The sequence below is a fragment of the Podarcis raffonei genome, chromosome 6, assembly GCF_027172205.1.
Source record: "Podarcis raffonei isolate rPodRaf1 chromosome 6, rPodRaf1.pri, whole genome shotgun sequence".
Lineage (NCBI taxonomy): Eukaryota > Metazoa > Chordata > Lepidosauria > Squamata > Lacertidae > Podarcis > Podarcis raffonei.
Genome location: NC_070607.1, coordinates 17,854,320 through 17,873,182, shown reverse-complemented (window position 1 = coordinate 17,873,182; position 18,863 = coordinate 17,854,320). Strand labels below are relative to the sequence as shown.

General features: G+C 42.9%; 1 protein-coding gene across 8 annotated transcripts in view; it reads left to right on the top strand.

Annotated features, from left to right (window-relative positions):
• Window positions 1-18,863, top strand: part of KCNT2 (potassium sodium-activated channel subfamily T member 2) — a 222,285-nt gene that overhangs the window by 115,599 nt on the left and 87,823 nt on the right. For all 8 annotated transcript variants that reach the window (XM_053391460.1, XM_053391459.1, XM_053391457.1 and 5 more), the window contains 3 exons: window positions 14,053-14,233; window positions 17,105-17,269; window positions 17,927-18,063. In XM_053391460.1, coding sequence (XP_053247435.1) covers window positions 14,053-14,233; window positions 17,105-17,269; window positions 17,927-18,063 — 483 coding nt within the window. The remainder of the gene's footprint in view (window positions 1-14,052; window positions 14,234-17,104; window positions 17,270-17,926; window positions 18,064-18,863) is intronic.

Genomic DNA, 18,863 nt, shown 5'->3' with positions numbered 1-18,863 from the left:
TAGTCTGGTTTTTTCATAGTTAAATTGTGAGAGGAATAAAGGAAAGCCTCGGGTTTTAAAACGTTGGACGGTAATCTAATCTAATTTTTCTGACGATGTCCAGTGATCGCTCTGATTCTGGAAAGAAATAAGCCTTCTTCAGGCCTTCTGGTGAGGGGATAAGTAAACATTCAATGGTTGGTATGCGGACCAGTATGCTAGCTCTGCCTTTAGTGTTGCCATTTCTGTGGAAAATGGCAGTTCTAAAGTGCATGGGAGGGACGCAGGTGGCGCTGTGGGTAAAACCTCAGTGCCTAGGACTTGCCGATCAGAAGGTCAGCAGTTCGAATCCCCGCGGCGGGGTGAGCTCCCATCTTTCGGTCCCAGCTCCTGCCCACCTAGCAGTTCGAAAGCACCCCTAAGTGCAAGTAGATAAATAGGTACCACTTTATAGCAGGAAGGTAAACGGCGTTTCTGTGTGCTGCGCTGGTGCTGTCTCGTCAGAGCAGCTTCGTCACGCTGGCCACGTGACCCGGAAGTGTCTCCGGACAGCGCTGGCCCCCGGCCTCTTAAGTGAGATGGGCGCACAACCCTAGAGTCAGACACGACTGGCCCGAACGGGCAGGGGTACCTTTACCTTTAAAGTGCATGGAGACCCTCTATCAGTGCAGAAGTCTCCCCACTTCTGAAGCTCACCCTCCTCACTTACCCTAGTAAGTTAGCACTTAAATCAGTATGCCTAAAATTGGCTGTAAAAACCAGTATCTTCATGATTCTGACTGATCTCCTGTGGTTTGAAGGCTTTCCGCTTGTTGGGGCTGCCTTTTTGAGTAGCCAGTTGTTGTGAGGCAGTTGCACGTCATGGTTGCAAGCATGGCAGGAATGGTCAAAGCAAATACACATTTGTGAGTTGGGGCAGACTGCAACTTTTATTTGGTTGTACAGTTGGAAAGCCAGTCCACATTCCGATTCAACCCTTGTCGTTGGAATAGCATTTCCACCAATCGGTTGGGAAGAACCTGGAATTGTCCAGTGTTAGATCCCAACGTGGTACAGACCAGGCAAGTAAAAATCTGGCTATAATTGGCAACTCGTTGTTGTTGTTGTTTAGTCATTTAGTTGTGTCCGACTCTTCGTGACCCCATGGACCAGAGCACGCCAGGCACTTCTGTCTTCCACCGCCTCCCGCAGTTTGGTCAAACTCATGCTGGTAGTTTCGAGAACATTATCCAACCATCTGGTCCTCTGTCATCCCCTTCTCCTTGTGCCCTCCATCTTTCCCAACATCAGGGTCTTTTCCAGGGAGTCTTCTCTTCTCATGAGGTGGCCAAAGTACTGGAGCCTCAGCTTCAGGATCTGTCATTCCAGTGAGCACTCAGGGCTGATTTCCTTCAGAATGGAGACGTTTGATCTTCTTGCAGTCCATGGGACTCTCAAGAGTCTCTTCCAGCACCATAATTCAAAAGCATCAATTCTTTGGTGATTAGCCTTCTTTATGGTCCAGCTCTCACTTCCATACATCACTACTGGGAAAACCATAGCTTTTACTATACAGACCTTTGTTGGCAAGGTGATGTCTCTACTTTTTAAGATGCTGTCTAGGTTTGTCATTGCTTTTTGGCAACTCCAGTGCATTTTAATGTGTGGCCGTGGCCTCAGAGGTCAACAATATGTCATTTTGTGGAGTTTAGTAGTCTTTGTTTTATGTTTGCATTGCAGTTCATCACTAACAGACACAAGACCAAGAGAACTAGGACTAACTTACCTGGGTTTAAGCTCCTCTGAACTCATTAGGACTTACTTCTGAATAGGCGTGTTTAGAATTGTGCTCAATTAAGAACTGAATTACAAAGAGCTGGAACTTTTCTCTTTCTGACTACTTTTTGAAGGGCAATGAGGTTGTTGTGCTGGTGGTCCTTCCCAGCTACATTTAAAATCTTGGATTTCTCTATCGATTTTTAGGGGCAGTTCTCGTCTTCCTTCCTTGGGGAGATTATAAATAGCTTTGCTGTTTAAATTAGAAAATGAGCTCTCTGAAGGATGCAGTGCTTCTCTCTGCCCTTTTCAGAAAACATCTACCACTTCCCTCTTTTCCTCCCTTCCATCAGGGGAGAAAAATGGAGCACAGAGCAAAAAAAGCCCCACTTTCCACTCTCCCCCTCACGCCTTCTGTACTTCTTCACTTAGATGGGGGAGATTGAAATGAACCCCTCCATGTGCTGACATGGTCACAAGACCATCCAGCCCAACCGCGTGCTTCACAGGACAGATTATGATATATATAGAAAACCAAAGATACATAACATAGTAACAAACAAAGAAGAGATCTGGGCAGCTGTGAGAAGGTGGAGATTTTCAGCCTCCACAAATCCTCTACAAGGAGGGTATGTGCTGCGCTCGGGCCCCCAGGCATCTCCTACCTCCTGGTGTGGGCAGAGCTATACCCTGTTCCACTGGTTGGTCGTTTCACAGTCACTTGGTCCCTAAAGCCAATGGCTTGACTTGGGGGTGACTGCGAAACATTATTTAATCCCTGCGCGATGTTTCCTGGACCTCTTTGCCTTCACGCAGCGGATCACCCACCCACCCCCACTTTATCTGGTGCGTTGGCCTTGCTATGGACTTTGTTGGTCACCTGTTTTGCAGTGAGGGCCTGGTAGGAATTTTTTCCATCTAGAAGATTGGCAGAGCCATCTGGTTTTCGCCTACTGCATCACAATCGCCACAGCTTTGTCAGGTTGGGTGGTTATACATTGGATCAGCAATGTGTGGGGAGGGGAGGTGCGGCCATCACCTGCCCCTCCAAGCTCAAGGGTATTCCGTTAAAGGAATCAGGGGTTGGCCTAGGTTTTGTGCAAAACCCTGTGGTAAGGGCTAGTGCCATACCACGACCCCAAGGGGGCACCGGGGGTGAACTCGAGTTGGTTCGCATCGGCGGGGCTCCCTCTGGCGGTGCTTCACCCTTTTATCAGATTCCTTGCGATGCGGGCGGGAGTCTGATATAGTTTGAATGATTCCAATGCCTAAGCCAATACCACTCACATTCTGTATTCAATAAAGTTATGGCCTAAATTTTGCCAAGTAACTTAAACTAAAATCCCATGTCACTGTGTATTTATATTTTGGGGGTGGTTGGGGGTCTTGAAGTGCAACTGCCCCATAGGAGCAAGATCTACTGAGAAGAGTTGCTGTGCTCATTAGGCCTGGCTCCCCAGAATAGGCCCTGCATCTTCTAATAAAGAGTTAACTTCACATACTCAGTGTGATTTATTGCTGGCTGGCTCCCTGACACCTGCTCCTATTCAAATAAGCTCTCATCTGCTGTTATCTGCATATGTGCAGCCATTGTCTTGAACATACATACTCTCAGCTTAACTGCAGTGTGTGTTTTGATATCCAATGGAACCTGGTTTAATGGGAAATGCATCAAACAGAAGGATTTCTCAAGAAACTACAGAATGCATATGGATGGTGTCTAACGGCATGTGCACTCGGCTTCAAACACCGGTGGCGGACGCACCCTGGAGCTGCAGTAAACACTAATGTGCACATGACCTTTGCACCAGAACGAAGAGCTGATCAATCCTATAGCAACAAACAGATGCTACAGCTGCGCACCAAGTCCACAAATCCAGATAACAGTTGCTTGTGACCATCTCCTCTGAAAAACTATCAAGTTTTCCACAAATAAGTTACTCGGTTGCTTTCATCAGGACTAATTTTAGCTGGATCATATTCAATCACTGCCCTAACAATCTAAACAAAAGCCAAGGGCTGGATTAACAGCCTCTCCATTGAAGCTGTGCCTGGATGATTCACACTGAAATAGACCCTTGCCTGACACAGCAAAGAGATTGAACAATCACAGCGAAGGCTGTCACCGATATCCCTTATCTTGAGGACGTTCTCCAAATTGCAGGGCTTGAGTGCCCAACAAAACGCCACGAATGTTCTTTTTATCAGAACATCTCCCACTCCCATATCGGGCTAGAGAACATTTTGCAAATGCGGCGCCTTTTATTTTTGTACGTTTCAGATCTGGAGTGCCAAGTGTGGAGAGCTGCACGGGATGCAGTAGAAATTGCTCCATGATAACATGTTTCCCATCACTTTAGCTTTCAGATGTATCTTTTCAGTATCAAGATATTTCATAGATCGCTGTTAGCTTTGAAGATCTCCACTTTCTAAAAGAAGAAGAAGAGGAAACCAGAGCTGTTGCTATTAAGAAAGAGTGGTTGTGAGTATCATTTGTCCAAGGACTGAGAATGAAAGAAAACTTTGCTATCATCTGAAGGCAATCACTGAACATCCAGCTTCCCCAAAGCAACAAAATGATTTTGCCATCTTCCTTAATATGCTTAGTAACAGATTTTGAAGAAGGCTTTGTGGGAATGGCACCGTACCACACAGAACAAACTTTACCGTGTGCATTAATTTTCTTAAAATCATTAATTTTCTTCACCAGTTGTTATTATAGAGGAAGGCATATATACATATGTGTGGTATAAAAATCCATGCTTGCTAATGAGATGATAAAATGTTATGGCAAAATGTTTTGTTGAAATATAAATGAATGATAAGGACTCATTTCAGATGTGCTCCCTTTCCCACACTAGTCTACATGTGCTGAAATGAAAGAGTTGGCTTGCAATTCACAGTCATGGTTCAGTCTTCATCCCACAAAGATGATCAAATATGATCCAGTTGTTTTTGTATGTGGGATGTGCACATGATTTTTCCCATTTCCCATAATCCTTATGCCTTTCTCTTTTTGGTGGAAGAGAGGTAAAAATGAGACAAATTAGAGCTGCAGAAATATGTTTGTATGCATGGGTCATGCCACAGAGCTCTTGCAAATTTTAATACTTGTTTAGAAAAGGGGGGTTTCAAAAAGCAATAGCTTACATGATAAGCAATCTGGCCGCCCCAGTCTATCTCAACTTCCTATGAATGGGAACATTTGATCCCAAGGCCTGAACCCATATCCCATTGTATATTGACTGTTACTAGGAGAGACAACCAGTTCTGGAAGAGAATCATAGCTCTTTGAATTCTGTTACTCATGTATGAATAGAGACAACAATTTGGAAATGTTCTCAGTAGGAAAAAGAAGAAATGCCACCTTCCAGAAGTCTCTGTATCAATTAAAACCGGACAAGGGTGGCGCTGTGGGTTAAACCACAGAGCCTAGGACTTGCCGATCGGAAGGTCGGCGGTTTGAATCCCCGCAACGGGGTGAGCTCCCATTGTTCAGTCCCAGTTCCTGCCAACCTAGCAGTTCAAAAGCACGTCAAAGTGCAAGTAGATAAATAGGTACCACTCTGGCGGGAAGGTAAACAGTGTTTCCGTGCGCTGCTCTGGTTCACCAGAAGCGGCTTAGTCATGCTGGCCACATGACCCGGAAGCTGTACGCCGGCTCCCTCGGCCAATAAAGCGAGTTGAGTGCTGCAACCCCAGAGTCAGTCACGACTGGACCTAATGGTCAGGGGTCCTTTTACCTTTACTTTAGTTCAAGAGGAAAATCTGTTTGTGTGTGTGTGTGTGAGAGAGAGAGAGAGAGAAAGAGAGACAGACAGACAGACAGACAGACAGACATCTTACTGTAAGCTAAACTGTAGCTTACAGCAAGACATGAGACAGAACATAGGTTAGGAGATAAGTTTGTAGAGCTTCTGATGAAAGGTATATTGTTAGTCCAGATCATGGGATGCACAGGTTGTTTGTTCCCTCATGGTCCCTGGAGTTTTGAGTATCCTACCACCACAAACATATTTGCTTAGCTATATTTCAGCAGAAACTGGTGTCCAGGACTTTGACTAAAATATTTATTTACGCTTGAAGGCAAAGCACACTGTGCTCATGTGCTTTCCATTATGAGCTTCGGAAGAACTTTGAGGGGAAACAATGTTAGTTTTGTATTGCTTCCAATCATTACCAGCTGCACAAAACTTATTTTCTGAACCAGGTAATTCTCTCACCATCTACTGCTGCCAATAGAAACAAGAGTATTTGTTATTGACACATGTCTATTAGACCTTTTGGCTAGTAATCGTCATAAAGCATCACTAGAAATTGGTTCAGAATCATTCATTATGGCATCTGCAGGTGTGGCAATTTCTGCTGAAAGCATATTTTACTCAAATGACCTTTTTGAATAACTTTTAGAAGCAGGCAGTGCATTCTGATTCAGCTGTGTTCTTGTTTTCTGTCTCTGTGGCATTCCTTTTCTCACTCTGAGGTGCACATTTCATAGAATTTTAGGGTTGGAAGGGACCACAAAAGTTATCAAGTCCAACCCCCTGCAATGCAGGAATATTTTGCCCAATGTGGAGCTTGAACCCATGACCTTTGAGATTTAGAGTCTCATGCTTTACTGCAAAGATTTAGTAAGCCTTCTAGTTTTAATGCCCTCCCCCTTTGTCTTATTTCCTGTCATTGAGGAAGAACTCCAATTTATTTTTCCCCCCAATAGGTTTTTTTTTAATGTTACACTTAGGAAAGATGTACTTGCAAAAGAAAAAGATTGGCAAGAGGTTTGGTGTCAACACAGAATGAAAGTACCTCTTTACGGGAACTAGATAAAGATTTCGGTAAATAATGACTCAATGCTCCAAAGTTCAGGTAGTTTGTGAATGTGATTATTTTAAGAGGTTAGCGGTATCATTCTTCCCTCTCCTGGTGCTCACTTCTTCCTCTATCTCTGTGTATTACTTGCTTCTGGGTGATAACTGCAGTTCTGTTGGAATTATTTGCCCTTGCCTTAGGGGACAAAAGTTGCTATAACACTGAGTTAAATCTTCTCTATTTCCAGGACATCTATATTTCTAGCAGTAAAATAATAATAATAATAATAATAATAATAATAATAATAATAATAATAAAAAAACATGAAAGAACAGTATACAGACTTGAGTTATCATTTCAATCTTTTTATCTACAGTACTGTGATTTAGTTAAAGCAGCTTACACATATCAGTAACAAGATGCTACATATCCACAGGCTCACAATCTAAAAGACTGAATGCAAGAGGAAAAGAGCTTGGAAGGGAGGAGGAAAACAGCAAACCCAAACACTAATTCTACAGCTACAGTGTTCTCTTAACAACCAACTGTAATGGCAAAGAGAGGAGAAACCAAAAATTGCTATTTGCTCAGCAAAGCCTATGGGAAGCCCTGTAGTTCCATCTCTCATTCTGCTATATTTTGTTGGAACTTGAGCCATAATTTTGAATAACCAATTTTTAAATTTCTGCAGATGCCTGCGAACCATGCTACATGTGTAACACATTACATGGGGAAGCTGCTAGGCTTTGTCTGAGCACATGTTTCTTGCTGCTGTTTCAGTTCCCAAAACCTTTAAGGGAAATTCAGCTACAAGAGACAACAAAAGTGTGTGTGTGAATTTGCTAGCAGCTCATCCTTGCCTATGAACATGGGCAGCTGGTGGCTGTACATGAAAGTACCATTACTAATGCCAGCTAGGGAGCTGTCTCTTGGATACGATCAGGAAGATTCCCAGAGGAAGAAGACAGAAATGTTACCAGAGCCATTTGGAACTCTGGCCACATAAAAAACAACAACAAAAAAGCCTTGTTTTCAGCCATACTTCTGAGGTAATGTTTGAGTTGGCTGTTATTTGGGAACAAACAGAAACACTTCCCCATTCTGCCTTAAACATTCAAGAAGGTTCCTTTCAAGATCTTGAAATAAAATGCAGTACACTAGAACTTTCTTGTCACGGTGCCCTCAAATTCTATAGGGCATAGAATCTTGGAACCTCAAATCCTTTTTTCTTTTTCTTTTAAAATTTATAAAACATAACTTTACTGAATTTATAGAAATCACAACCTTCTTTTGGTGGTTGCCGCATTTGCTTCCAAACTGATAGGCACTTAACTCTCCAAGCATGTTATTGTTGTTGTTTAGTCATTTAGTTGTGTCCGACTCTTCGTGACCCCCTGGACCAGAGCATGCCAGGCACTCCTGTCTTCCACTGCTTCCCGCAGTTTTGTCAAACTCATGCTGGTAGCTTCGAGAACACTGTCCAACCATCTCGTCCTCTGTCATCCCCTTCTCCTTGTGTCCTCAATCTTTCCCAACATCAGGCAGTTTCCAGGAAGTCTTCTCTTCTCATGAGGTGGCCAAAGCATTGGAGCCTCAGTTTCAGGATCTGTCAAGTTTGTTGGAATAATTTCTAGACATTATCTAAAACTCAAATTAAATAGTAATAATCTACAGGCAAACCGGATCTTCTCACATTATGCCAGTGATGTAGGAACCAGTTGTCCATTGCAAGATCCCATTCTCTTCAGATGAGTGTCTATATTTCGGAATGACACAGCAGGGCCACTTGCACAGATCTCTTCACCTTAATTTCACCTTCTTTCACGCGGATGCGGGTGGAGCTGTGGTCTAAACCACTGAGCCTCTTGAGCTTGCTGATCAGAAGGTTGGCAGTCCGAATCCCCACGACGGAGTGAGCGCCTGTTGCTCTGTCCCAGCTCCTGCCAACCTAGCAGTTTGAAAGCACACCAGTGCAAGTAGATAAATAGGTACTGCTGTGACGGGAAGGTAAATGGCGTTTCTGTGTGCTCTGGTTTCCATCACAGTGTCCCATTGTGCCAGAAGTGGTTTAGTCATCCTGGCCACATGACCCGGAAAGCTGTCTGTGGACAAACGCCGGCTCCCTCACCCTGAAAGCGAGATGAGCACCGCAGCTCCCTTTGACTGGACTTAACTGTCCAGGGGTCCTTTATCTTTTACCTTTCACAGTAGGATTTTCGGCAGGTGGGACCCATGTGCTTGTCCCGGGTCGTATGAGTTTGCCTCGGTGGTTTCTTTGGCGATTAGGTAACATGAGCCAGTCCATCAGCGACATTTTCATTTCATCCCTTAGTTTCTCACTTCCTCTCTCCCTTTCTTTTCAGACCTTTTACTTCACTACAGTTATTTCCTCTTCAACCACTGCCTAATCTGATACTGGTTTGAACCTAGGATTATAGAAATGCCCACAGTTCCCCACCCCCCCGTCTAAATCTTCAATCCTAACCCCTTTTACCTAGGAGTAAGCTCCACTGAATTCAAGAGGACTTACATATAATTATAAATGATTAAGCTTGCACAGTTGGTCTCTCCTGGCTGTCACAAAATTGGTGAGGATGCTGTCATTCCCTCTGAGCCAGGGCTTTTTTTGAGCCAGAACTCACTGCAACTCAGTTCTGGCACCTCTCAGGTGAGCACTATTGCCCCTCTAAGAGAACAAGGGAGGTGTTCATGGTGAGTTCCAACACCATTCTTTCTAGAAAAATAGCACCGATGGTAGCTTAGCATAACTTTCCCCCCCTAAACTGTGGCACAGAAAGAGTTTATTCTACAGTATACTGAGACTGTGTATCTTGGGATATACAAAAGAATAAATCTGTTTTAGCTATATAGCCTGTTGACGTTTATGAAAAGTCCTGATAACTTTGCCTAAGGTCAATTGAGTCTGAATTGGGTATATTCACAGTCCAGAGAGAACCTGGCAGTCATGGTCTTCTGAAATTTATGAAAAGACCTGTTAACTCTGCCCAAGGTCAATCTGAGTGTAATGGGCACATCCACAGCCAAAAGAGAATATGGCAGAACACTGGGCATAATTTTTTTTTTGGGGGAAAGAACAATTTAAAAATGAGCATAAATTAGTTTCATTGGGGAAACGACAACAAAAGAGGTATTTCTGCCATAAGTATCCAACCTTGTCTACAGAATTGCTTATGTAAATTTTGGGATATGGTATAAAGGCAAGCTATTAGATCCAAGTTTGCCATGCTTGAATTCCCTTCCAATAAATGGATTGCTGACTGACTTCCTGGGGATAAGATGGAGGGGAGGGGATATGAAGTATGCTGCAGGCTTGAATGAATTTCTATATACACACTAGAATCTGAATATCGCCTAATTTTACGCTGTGAGCAAAGTCAGTGAGCCATCATAATCTTGATCAGACATAAGCTGCCTCTTGGTAGTGCATTGCATATTTCCAATCGAAATAGCATTCACTGAACAAATCCTGCCTGCTCGGGAAAATGTTTCCTGCTGAAATAGTACCATTAAGACTGCATGTGGCAGTCCCATTATTTGGATGTGGTCTTTCTGTGTCTGTTGCTACCTGATCCTTTAACACAGTGCTCCACCCCCTGGGGGACACTGGAAGGACCCAGAGAGGCAGTAGTAGACTTGGGGGGAGCATTGAATAAAAATAAGGGGGCGGTGGAAGCATAAGGAAAGAAGAGAAGGAAATTTTGAAAAACCGTTCCACCTGTTATGTAATGACGCCACCAGGTTGGGCGCCATTGTGGGACAGTGAACATGCCTCATGTTGGAGGCCAGGGGTTTTCCTGGGCTTGTGTGAACCATTTTCAGCTTCACCGAGGCTCAGGAAGTGGATCATAGCTTGTCTGCCTATTCACAACTTCATCTTTCTTTACTGTGTTGTAGGATGGAGATCCCACTTCTGACACATTCTTTTATGGGATGCAGGTGGCGCTGTGAGTTAAACCACTGAGCCTAGGACTTGCCAATCAGAAGGTCAGTGGTTCGAATCCCTGCGACGGGGTGAGCTCCCGTTGCTCGGTCCCTGCTCCTGCCAACCTAGCAGTTTGAAAGCACGTCAAAGTGCAAGTAGATCAATAGGTACCGCTGCGGCAGGAAGGTAAACGGCATTTCCGTGTGCTGCTCTGGTTTGCCAGAAGCGGCTTAGTCATGCTGGCTACATGACCCGGAAGCTGTACGCCGGCTCCCTCAGCCAATAAAGCGAGATGAGCGCCGCAACCCCAGAGTCGGCCCCGACTGGACCTAATGGTCAGGGGTCCCTTTTCCTAGGATGTAGGTAGACATATTGATACAAAAAAGAATGCAAATTTGTTAATGCATCTTCATTTGCTCGCTTAAAGAAGGTAGATTTTTGGAGGGCATTGAGTAATTTTTCTCTTAAAAAGGGGTGGTAGGCCAAATGAGTTTGGGAACCTCTGCTTTGACAGAAGGTAAAAAGAAAAAGAAAAGGTAAATGACCCCTGGACGGTTAAGACCAGTCAAAGGCAACTATGGGGTTGCGGCACTCATCTCGCTTTCAGGCCAAGGGAGCTGGCGTTTGTTCACAGACTGCTTTCCGGGTCATGTGGCCAACATGACTAAACCACTTCCGGTTCAACAAAACACCGTGACGGAAACCAGAGTGCATGGAAACAGCGTTTACCTTCATGCCACAGCGGTACCTATTTATCTGCTTGCACAGACATGCTTTTGAACTGCTAGGTTGGCAGAAGCTGGGACGGGGCAACGGGAGCTCACTCCGTAGTGGGGATTCAAACCGCAGACCTTTCCATTGGCAAGCCCAAGAGGCTCAGTGGTTTAGACCACAGCACCACCCGTATTTACCTTTACCGTTAACAGAAGATGCTTGGCATTGAACATTGGTCCTTCTGCATGCAACATGCATGCTCTTCCTGAATTATAGTCTGTCTGCACAATATATGTCATATGTATAACATATAGGATTCATCCATATGCCATGGAGAGCAGAACACCATATACCAGTATTATATCTACTGGTAAAATTACATGTCTTTGTAAGGATTTCTTACAAGCACATGTGCATCACACAGCAAGCATAATGGCTTGCCTGTATGAAACAATTCTCTACAGAGCTTTCATATCACCTCTTAACCCTTTTCTTACAGAAGCAGTTTGTGCATTTAGCCACAAGTCATTGTGATTACCCGTTGGGCGATGTGTTATTATGCATGTGTATCAGTCCTTTGCAGATTCCTCTTAATATATGAAATTTGCTAACAGTTGCAGTGCCAAAGTTAGGCATTTCAAATAAAGTTCATTTGAAGAATTGATTTCCATTATTATGTACGCAGCACCTGATGTTCTCTACTAAGCATAAATACAGCATGTAGACCCTAGGAATGAGGCAAGTTGGTAATTGCATTTGCTTGCAAAATCCATATCCATGCTCATTCTGTGTCCACGTTTAAAAGCCCTGGCAGCTAGTCTTCAGCACCTGGCAATTTTTACTCACCTGGTAATTTTTATTCACCTGGTTTTGCCTCTGGGACCACACAATTCTACCTAACTGAACAAGGGACATAAGCTGATAATAATAGCATTTCTTCACTGCACAGTCAAATTCACGGTGTTGATTAACAAAATATGGTGGTTTAAATCCCTAAAAAATGGCTGTAATGCAGCAAGTTCTCTAACAGAAAATGTAATTTCTCTAACAGAAAATATCAGGAATGGGGAGAAAATTATGAGTCCCTTGTACAACTTTTATTCCAGCTGCTTAGTAGATCCTATCAATTCCAATGTGTCTATCACCTTTTGAGATACAGTGGTACTTCGGGTTAAGTACTTAATTTGTTCCGGAGGTCCGTTCTTAACCTGAAACTGTTCTTAACCTGAAGCACCACTTTAGCTAATGGGGCCTTCTGCTGCTGCCGCGCTGCCGGAGCATGATTTCTGTTTTCATCCTGAAGCAAAGTTCTTAACCCGAGGTACTATTTCTGGATTAGCGGAGTCTATAACCTGAAGTGTATGTAACCTGAAGCGTATGTAACCCAGGGTACCACTGTAAAGGGGTATAAGGAAAATGTGTTAATATTGAAATACATGAGTTTTAAAGACACCCAGAAGTCACTTTTAAAGAACACACAGAACATAGACTGAAATGGAGTACATTATTTAAAGTTTTCTTTTTTTCCTACCCTGCTCCTTTGGTCATATCTGGAAAAATGGCTGTCCACTATCTAAACTGATGTAGCACAAGAAGGAAAAGTATTTGCAGGGTGGGGGTACACTTGAGGATAAGTTCTGAGAGCCCCTCGACATTCATCCTGATTAGCTTGCACAAAACTTAACGGAGGTTACATTATATCCCGTCTTTATTGAGTATTTGCTTTGTTTGTGGGGCTGCTATACAACAAGAAGTGTTTGTATTTGCTTGCAGGGTGCTTACAATTCTTCCCTTAGTCACCTCACAATTTTTAGTGCATTCAGGGCCGTCTTTACCTGGGGGTGCAAGGGGTGCAGGGCACTTGGGCGCTGAATTCTGGGGGGCGCCAGGCCACCGCCGCTGAAGCGTATTGTATTGAGCTGCTTTGTGGCAGCGGGGTCAGCGGCACCTTTGACACGACTGCCTGCTAATGCTGCTGCAGGGAGAGTTCTCTGGAAAGCCTCGCTCACCAAAGCCGGGAGGAGGGGGAGTGACAGGAAAGAGGGAGAGACAGACAGAAAGAGAATGCGCCTATTTAGCGATGGGAGCGCGCCCAAGAAGAACTCGTATATGCACGCTCGCAACGGCCCTCCCAGCTCCTCTAGAAATAAGGTTGCTTCCACAATGAAAGGCTGCCTGAGATGGCTCTCTTACATATGCGCCCATCTCATTTTTCAGACACCTCCCTATGACCATAAGCGCATGCATGGAGTCTTTACACCAATTCCCAATGTGTTATTTGTCTTCTTTAGAAAAGCTGGTTTTAAACAAAACACACACACAAACTCCTTTTGGAGCCGTGCATTTGGAGTGTTGTTTATCAAATGATAATAGTTACATAGGGCATAATAAAAGTTAATTTGGGGGCTAAACTAAATTGGGGGGCGCTGGGTGGATCTGTGCACCCTGGCGGTGCATATCTAAAGATGGCCCTGAGTTCATTTCTCCAACACTTTCCAAAGCACAGAAAGCCGTTTATAAAAAGTGGATGTGTTGCACCAGGGTAACAGAGTGCATTTCTTCCCCATACCTAAAATTCTAATGTGCAACTGAATCCCTCCTGCAAAATACTGACATTCTGGAGCAGTTCCTGGCTACAAGTTCTTCTAATGGCCAAGTGGGGTTGAAAAGGAAAGAAGGAACCAAAATTTTCTGCCTTGTCTGTGAACTGTGAAATATTATTATGTTGACAACAAGTGTATTTCGATGTGTGCCAAAGATTTGATCCCCTTCCAAGCATAATTGTCCTAGTATGTATCTACCCCTAGTTACAGGTGTTGTTTTTGTTTTTATTCATTCTTTTCTTTACATAGTATTTGTGGAATTCAACATCTGGAACGAGCAGGAAACAAGCTGACACTCTTTGACTCCCTTTATTTCTGCATAGTGACATTTTCCACTGTGGGCTTTGGGGATGTTACTCCCAAGATCTGGCCTTCAAAACTGCTCGTTGTCATTATGATCTGTGTTGCCCTTGTGGTGTTGCCAATACAGGTAATTTTTCCCCCTCGTTATAAAAAAGGGGCGGGGTAAATAGGGATGCATTGTTAAAAGTGAAATGTCCATTTTACACCATCTTTTCAAAATTGCCATATACGTATTCTTCCATTTATGTACAAAGCATCAGTTTCTGGTTTTCCTCTTTACTGGAGAAGGTTTCTGTTGACATTGAAACAAGCACTGAATACATTTTTCACATCTGCTTGGGATGAGTGAGCTTTTGTCTTTGTTCAATTGAAGCATGTATGGATGTATGCAACTACCGTATTTTTCGCTCTATAGGACACACCCGAGCAAAGGACGCACCTAGTTTTTAGAGGAGGAAAACAAGTAAAAAATATTCTGAATCAAATCAGTGTCGGGGCTGAAGGGGGAAGCCTGGGGTTTCCCCATAAAGCCCCGCCATCTCCAATCTAGAACAGCGAGACGGAGCGCTGCGCAGCACTCCGTCTCTCTGTTCTGGCTTCGGGGACAGCCTTTCAAGCCTCTGCAGGCACCCCACTGCCCTGCGGAGGCTTTGCGCAGCTAACCCCGAAGCCTTTGGAGTGCAGCGCGAGGTCCTGCTGCACTCCAAAGGCTTCAGGTGGCTATCCCTGAAGCCTGGAGAGTGAGAGGGGTCGGTGCGCGCCGACCCCTCTCGCTCTCCAGGCTTCAGCGAAAGCAACACGTAGCCTCCGGAGCGCGGAGGGAGCACTCCCTCTGCGCTTTGGAGGCTTCGCATTGCTTTCACTGAAGCCAAGGAGCCTGCATTCACTCCATAGGATGCACAAACATTTCCCCTTCATTTTGGGAGGGGAAAAAGTGCGTCCTATAGAGCGAAAAATACGGTAAATCATATTCCGTGCAGTCCCCTTGAAATCAATAGAGTTAAACTAGTATCATGCCCACTGATTTCACTTGGTCCACTCTGAGTGTACCTTGGCTAGTTTAAATCCCTAGATCCTATACCTTACTTTCAGAAGAAATTAGTTGTTGTTACTGAGAGGTATTTAATGAATTAAAATGTATTTAACTTGTATTCTGTATTTCTTGTTTAGTTTAAGAGGGACTGGACGAGGAACCAAAAATACCTGTTTCAGAAGCAGAATGTGTATGTGTGTGTGTTGCTGATTCCTCGCTTCTCCTCACTCCTAACCCCACCCCTCTCACACACTCACTTCCTTTTTATTTATTTATTTTGCAAGCGCATCTCTGGCCGGTTTTAATTTCCATCCAGATCTTTATTGCTTAGCCGAAGGCATCGCGAGTCATTCGACAGTGCAGTAAAAATGTGGAATGTGATTAAAACATAAACTCATTGGATCCACACAGAATGATGCACTGAGTTCAGAAATTTGATACAGATTGTAAACAATTATTTTTTAAAAAACTTCACTAGGAATTTAATTTTCAATGTTTATTTCATCTTTAACATAAAATGCAGGTATAATATTCCCCACTCCATACAAGACAGGGGGAATTGGAACCTGTCAACCACAGTCAACCAATTAATTACTTTTATATATTTAGGATATTCATTGGCAATTCTTCAGCAAAAGCTTCTCAAATCAGCTTACAGTAATAAAACCAATAAAGTTCTTGGAGGGATTCTTTGAGGAAAGCCATGACTGTTTAAAGCGGTATGATACTGCTTTAAATGCATTGTGCAGCTGTAGCCTTTGATCCAATAAGGAGTTCACTGTGTGTTTCTGCACACAAGGCACAAGCACATGAAGTCATTGCAAATTAGAAACCCTGGGCATTTTGATGGTGGTTCTTGTCAATGATATTTGCTTAATGATGAGGATTTGTTTAGTATAGTTCCACCTGGGATCCCAAATGTCTTGATACTTGGACGTTTTCAGTCTCAGTCAGTTTTATTCCACATAGCCAAAGGCTGCCGCAATGTACACAGAATTATTTGACAATTAAAAGAAAATATACTGAATTGATAAAAAAAGACTTAAAACATTTATATTATTAAAACATTACGTACTCTAAACAAAGCTATAAAAGTACCCCAATGTACAAATAAAAGCATTAAACAATAAAATTCATAAGCTAAAATACTTGGACGTTTTGGCTCCCGAACGCTGCAAACCTGGAAGTGAGTGTTCCAGTTTGCGAATGTTCTTCGGAACCCAAACGTCCGATGGAGCTTCTGTGGCTTCTGATTGGCTGCAGGGGCTTCCTGCAGCAAATCAGAAGCTGCACTTTGGTTTCTGAACATTTTGAAAGTCGAGCAGACTTCCAGAACGGATTCCATTTGACTTTCAAGGAACGACTGTATTAGAAACCCATAACAGTATAATAAACTCCTGGCATCATTTGCAGTTCTTTATGATTTAGCCTTTGGCAAGCATTCACACTGTGCTCTGTGGCTCAAGACATTTCACCCCACAATCTTGCCTCTCCTATCAGAGCCACTCGTCACATTTGGAAACATACCTTTCAGTTAAAGGATTGTACTTCTTCAAAATGCAGTCAGAAAACTGTATCAAAAATTCTAGCTTTCCAAATGCAAGTAGATTAGGCTATAGCCCAATCCTCTGCCTGAAGTCCTACCTTTGCATAACTAAGAAGCTTTACTGTGAAGGGAGCCTCTAAACCTGTGAATTTGGATTTGCTTTTTGCTTTCATATAACATATATATTATAACTCTTGCTGACAGTTCTTCCATGCATGACTATCATTCACTGAGTGCTGAATCAACGTGTGAATGAGCCATAAATCATCAGATTAAAACACCACAAATAAAAGTTTCTAGGCAACTGGACCATAAGGTCTCTCTGTGTCTGCTATGTTGGCTCCAGGGGATCTGCGTATTTGACATTTGCACTGAAATATACATAAATCACTCTTACCTTTTTATTTTTTATTTTGCAGTTTGAACAGCTCGCTTATTTGTGGATGGAAAGACAAAAATCAGGTGGAAATTATAGTCGACACAGAGCTCAGACAGAAAAACACGTGGTGTTGTGTGTCAGTTCTCTTAAAATTGACCTCCTCATGGATTTCCTAAATGAATTCTATGCTCATCCTAGGCTACAGGTAATCCAAGCAGATCAGAATATCAGTTGAGGCAGAAATCTCCTGCAGACTATCTTCTAAAACGTTTAGTTCAGGCATGACTTGAAATGTTCATCTTGGCCACCTTCAGTAGACCAGCAGCTTTAGGTAAATCAAAAGTCAAGCAGCATTAACAAAAAACTATGTTATTCCAGATGTTCAAAACCGATAGAGCACCCAATTTTTCCTTTTGTTGGAGTTTCTGGAGCTTGTTTCTATTTTTATTTTGGAATGGTGAGATGTCTTTGGGAACATGTAAAATTCATGTTTCCTTCTGCAGAACCACAGATTGTTTTCCATGGCATGCAATGCTTAAAAACCAAACACTTTGCTTTGGGAAGTGATTTGAATTCATCACAGCGTGGTGCATAGCTTTCTACTTCAAAGCTGCTGGGCAGCTTTGGCATCAGTGAAATCACCGTGGAACTAAATAGCATGGGACCATTTCGTTTCGTTTCCTTTTTTTAGAGAACCTGAAAGTGAAAATAAATTACCTGTCATAGATGTTCCTTTCCCACCACCAGATTTTTCTCTACTAAAAGTTTTAAAAAACAAAACAGTGTTCTACTGGCAAAAGATATATCCATATAGCATTCTCTTTTGCTCTTCCTCTGTTCCTTCTTATATGTGTTTTTGCAGGACTACTATGTGGTCATATTATGCCCCACTGAGATGGATGCTCAAGTTCGAAGAGTGCTCCAGATTCCAATGTGGTCCCAAAGAGTTATCTATCTTCAAGGTTCCGCACTGAAGGATCAGGATCTGCTAAGAGCTAAGTAGGTCAAAAATATCAGTGCTATTTTTTATTTATTTCCCCCCTTTCCTTTGCTGTTTGTTACATTATTTTTATCTTCATTAATAAGTGCTAGAGGCAAAATGGAAAGCAGGAGTTGCTTGAAATCTTATATCGTTTGGGATAGTCATTTCTCCTAACAGTGTCAAGAAACAATGTTTGAAATTCTGAGGATTAGCAAATCAGTTTTGAATTTTACTGGTCCAAAATTTCTCTGGACTTTCTTCTTACTTTATTCCTGTTGTGTTTTGCTTTCAAAACTGTTTCCGCGGGTCTTTGGGCCAAAGCAGAGAATGTGTGAATGTGTTTTATATATAATTTCTTACTTTGGTTTCATCTGAATTAGTGGAATTGCCACAGGGAAAAATACATCCTTAGTGATACCTTTACATACTATGCACAGGCAAACCTGAGTTTACTACTGAATATCGAGCTGCCAGCCATCATGACTCCCTAACACATAGTGCCTGTATAATAGACATATTTATCATATTCACACTAAAATACATTGAGTGTGATAGCATCTTTGGTGATGGGGGTCAAAGAAGACTGACATCCCACAGTGCTGCTAATACATTGAAGGTGGATGGGGTTAGTTTTCCTTGAGAACAGAATGACAATAACAAGTACAGTGGTACCTTGGTTCTCAAACGCTTTGGTACTCAAACCACTTGGAATCCAAATACTGCAAACTCAGAAATAAGTGTTCAGGTTTGCGAACTTTTTTCAGAAGCCGAACATGCTCCGGTTTGAGTGTTACACTTCCGTTTTGAGTGTTACGCT